The sequence below is a fragment of the Physeter macrocephalus genome, chromosome 11, assembly GCF_002837175.3.
Source record: "Physeter macrocephalus isolate SW-GA chromosome 11, ASM283717v5, whole genome shotgun sequence".
Classification (NCBI taxonomy): Eukaryota; Metazoa; Chordata; class Mammalia; order Artiodactyla; family Physeteridae; genus Physeter; species Physeter macrocephalus.
In genome coordinates, this window is record NC_041224.1 from 1,184,268 (window position 1) to 1,187,998 (window position 3,731).

Sequence of the window (3,731 nt, forward strand, 5' to 3'; positions counted from 1 at the left end):
AACCCAATCCAAAAATGGGCAGAAGACCTAAATAGACATTTCTCCAAAGAAAATATACAGATTGCCAAGAAGCTCATGAAAAGCTGCTCAACATCACTAATTATTAGAGAAATGCAAATCAAAACTACAATGAGGTAGCACCTCACACCAGTTAGAATGGGCATCATCAGAAAATCTACAAACAGCCAATGCTGGAGAGAGTGTGGAGAAAACGGAACCCTCTTGCACTGTTGGTGAGAATGTAAATTGATACAGCCACTCTGGAGAACAGTATGGAGGTTCTTTAAAAAATTAAAAATAGAATTACCATATGATCCAGCAATCCCACTACTGGGCATATACCCAGAGAAAACCATAATTCAAAAAGACACATGCACCCCAATGTTCATTTCAGCACTATTTACAATAGCCAGGTCATGGAAGCAACCTAAATGCCCATCGACAGATGAATGGATAAAGGAGATGTGGTACATATATACAATGGAATATTACTCAGCCATAAAATGGAACGAAATTGGGTCATTTGTAGAGGCGTGGATGGATCTAGAGACTGTCACAAAGAGTGAAGTCAGTCAGAAAGAGAAAAATGAATATCGTATATTAACGCATATATGTGGAACCTAGAAAAATGGTACAGGTGAACCGGTTTGCAAGGCAGAAATTGAGACACAGAAGTGGAGAACAAACGTATGGACAACAAGGGGGGAAAGCGGTGGAGGGTGGTGGTGGTGGTGTGATGAGTTGGGAGATTGGGATTGACATATATACACTGATGTGTATAAAATTGATGACTAATAGGAACCTGCTGTATAGAAAAATAAATAAAATTCAAAATTCAAAATAAAAAATTTAGAAAATACAAAAGTAAAAATAAATAAATAAGTAAATAAAATAAAAATAATTTTAAAAATGAATGAAGGGGCTTCCCTGGTGGCGCAGTGGTTGCGCGTCCGCCTGCCGATGCAGAGGAACCGGGTTCGCGCCCCGGTCTGGGAGGATCCCACATGCCGCGGAGCGGCTGGGCCCGTGAGCCATGGCCGCTGGGCCTGCGCGTCCGGAGCCTGTGCCCCGCAACGGGAGAGGCCGCAGCAGGGGGAGGCCCGCATACCACAAAAAAAAAAAAAAAGAATGAAATCCTGCCATTTGGAACAATATGGGTGGACCTTGAATGTATTATGCTAAGTGTAATAAATCAGATGGTGAAAGACAAACGCCTTATGATTTCACTCGTGTGGAATCTAAAACAAAAAAAACCCTCAGAGATACAGAGAACAGTTTAGTAGTTACTAAAGGGGAAGGGATGGGGGGTGGTGGGTGAAGGGGGTCAACTGTTGGTCATGATCACTCTGTAGTGTGTACAGATGTTGAATGATAATGCTGTACACCTGAGACTTATAATAATAAAAAGTTCAAAAAAAAAAAAAAGAGGATAGCTGCCTATATGGCTCTGAGTCTCACCCAAGCACCAGGAGAGTAAGGATCTGCCTTTTCCCAGCCCAAGGTTCCTGGTCTGGAGGCTGTCTCCTCCACAGTGATCCTGACAAGAATAGACAATGCAGGCTAGTGTGAGCATGTATTCCATGAAGACAAAAGTTAGCAGAAAAAGCAACAGTTTAGCAGCCACAGTACATTTCTATGACTGAAGCTCAAGTTAACACATGAAAGCATAAGCTACGTTCTTCACATTTATGCTGTAAGTCTTTGGGTTGTAATTCTCTCCCAAACTCCTCCCTAGAACTTTCTCCCAATCCGGAGCTAATTAGAGTGGATGTCTTTATGCCTCTAATTATGGTTTACGTTATTTGCATGTGCTTTTTTCTCAATCGAGGGCCATTACTATAAGAAGTCCTAGGGGGTGGTATCCTATGACTGGGGCTCTAGGAATGGAGAATGCCTTGTGTTATTACGTGGACGAAGATCTTTAACTTCTTTTAGGTCAGATCCTGTCCATGTTCTTGGCAACCTTTCTCTCGTGGCCTCTTGAGCATAAAGAATATGATTAAGATACTGTGTATATGAAAACACAGTAGTTAAAGCAATGTAGTTCTTTTTTTTAAAAATAAATTAATTTATTTATGTGTTTATTTTTGGCTGCATTGGGTCTTCATTGCTGCACGCGGGCTTTCTCTAGTTGCGCCAAGTGGGGGCTACTCTTCATTGCGGGCCGTGGGCTTCTCATTGCAGTGTCTTCTCTTGTTGCAGAGCACGGGCTCTTGGCACGCGGGCTTCAGTAGTTGTGGCACTTGGGCTCAGTAGTTGTGGCTCTTGGGCTCTAGAGCGCAGCCTCTGTGTTGTGGCACATGGGCTTAGTTGCTCCGCGGCATGTGGGATCTTCCTGGCCCAGGGCTCAAACCCGTGTACCCTGCATTGGCAGGCAGATTCTTAACCACTGTATCACCAGGGAGGTCCCAAAGCAATGTCGTTCTGCCATTATCTCCTTGTTTTGAGTGTACCTCAGGGACTAAGACTCAGATTGTGACATTAAGTTAATATTATTGTTATACATTTTATTGCCTTTTTAAATATGTTGTTTGAAATTTCCTTTAGGGTTTTATAAGAGCTATTGGCATACCGAGTTCATATTTTTATTTTGTGCACATTTATGTTTTGTAAGAGTAATTTAAATTTATAAATTAGTTTTGAAAAGTTTTCTTCTAGAGGGGTGTTTTATCAGAATATTATTCAAGTTGAGAAATGTTGGACCAGGGCCTCTGTGAGTGCAGGTTGCACAGTATTGGCTTGGAGGATGGGCCGTGGGTAAGCAAACTCTCCTCTCTCTGGTAGACTGTTGCAGGCATTATACTAAGTGAAATAAGCCAGTCACAAAAGGACAGTATTGTGTGATTGCACTTAGATGAGGTTCCTAGGATAGAGACAATTGTGAATTGGGGTCTGCAGTTATACCCTCTGCATTCAGTGAGGGCTTGGAACCTACTAGAGCCCAAAGGTCACCTTAGAAATCACTTAATTCAAATGAGGTTCAAATTTGATTTGGCATAATAATTTTCATTTGACTCTCAAAGTTTGTATTGCTAAGGCCATCCTTCCTTTTAAGACCAATTTCCCAATCTTTAAGTTTATAATAGGATAATTTCGTGGTGATGATGATCATAATGATGATAATAATGTCAACAGCTACCATATAGTGAGTGTCTTCTGCATGCCAGGCAAGTCATGTATGGAATTATTGGTTTCACAGCACTCTTGGAAGCAGGCAGTACCATCCCCATTTTACAGATGAAAACCGAGGCTCAGAGAAGTGAATTTACTTACCTTAAGCCACACAGTTAGTAAATAGAGAAGCTAGATTTTATTTGTAATTCCAGTCTTTCTGCCCCCATCCCTCCCCGCCGATGTACATTTCACTGTTTTTATTGTCTATATTTCAAAACTAAATGTACGTTTTTTTTTAAGATGAGGATGTATGCTAGGGACTGCTATTTGAGAATGGCACCTCTCTTTAGCATTCTTTGTTTAAAAATGATGATTTCAGGGACTTCCCTGGTGGCCCAGTGGTTAAGCATCCGCCTGCCAACGCAGGGGACACGGGTTCAAGCCCTGGTCTGGGAAGATCCCACATGCCGCAGAGCAGCTAAGCCCGTGCGCCACAGCTACTGAGCCTGCGCTCTAGAGCCTGCGAGCCACAACTACTGAGCCCGCATGCCACAACTACTGAAACCCACTCACCTAGAGCCTGTGCTCCGCAACAAGAGAAGCCACTGCAATGAGAG

The 3,731-nt window shown here is 42.4% G+C and overlaps 1 protein-coding gene across 5 annotated transcripts in view; it reads left to right on the plus strand.

The window, feature by feature from the left end:
* The window catches only part of BCKDHB (branched chain keto acid dehydrogenase E1 subunit beta), a 250,090-nt gene that overhangs the window by 158,280 nt on the left and 88,079 nt on the right, over positions 1 to 3,731 (plus strand). The window contains exon 9 of one of the 5 annotated variants that reach the window (XM_055087680.1): positions 3,494 to 3,724. The exons of the other annotated variants lie outside the window; for them this stretch is intronic. Coding sequence (XP_054943655.1) covers positions 3,494 to 3,520 — 27 coding nt within the window. The 3' untranslated portion in view covers positions 3,521 to 3,724. Of the gene's footprint in view, positions 1 to 3,493; positions 3,725 to 3,731 lie in introns of those variants that run through there. 5 annotated transcript variants of the gene reach the window in all.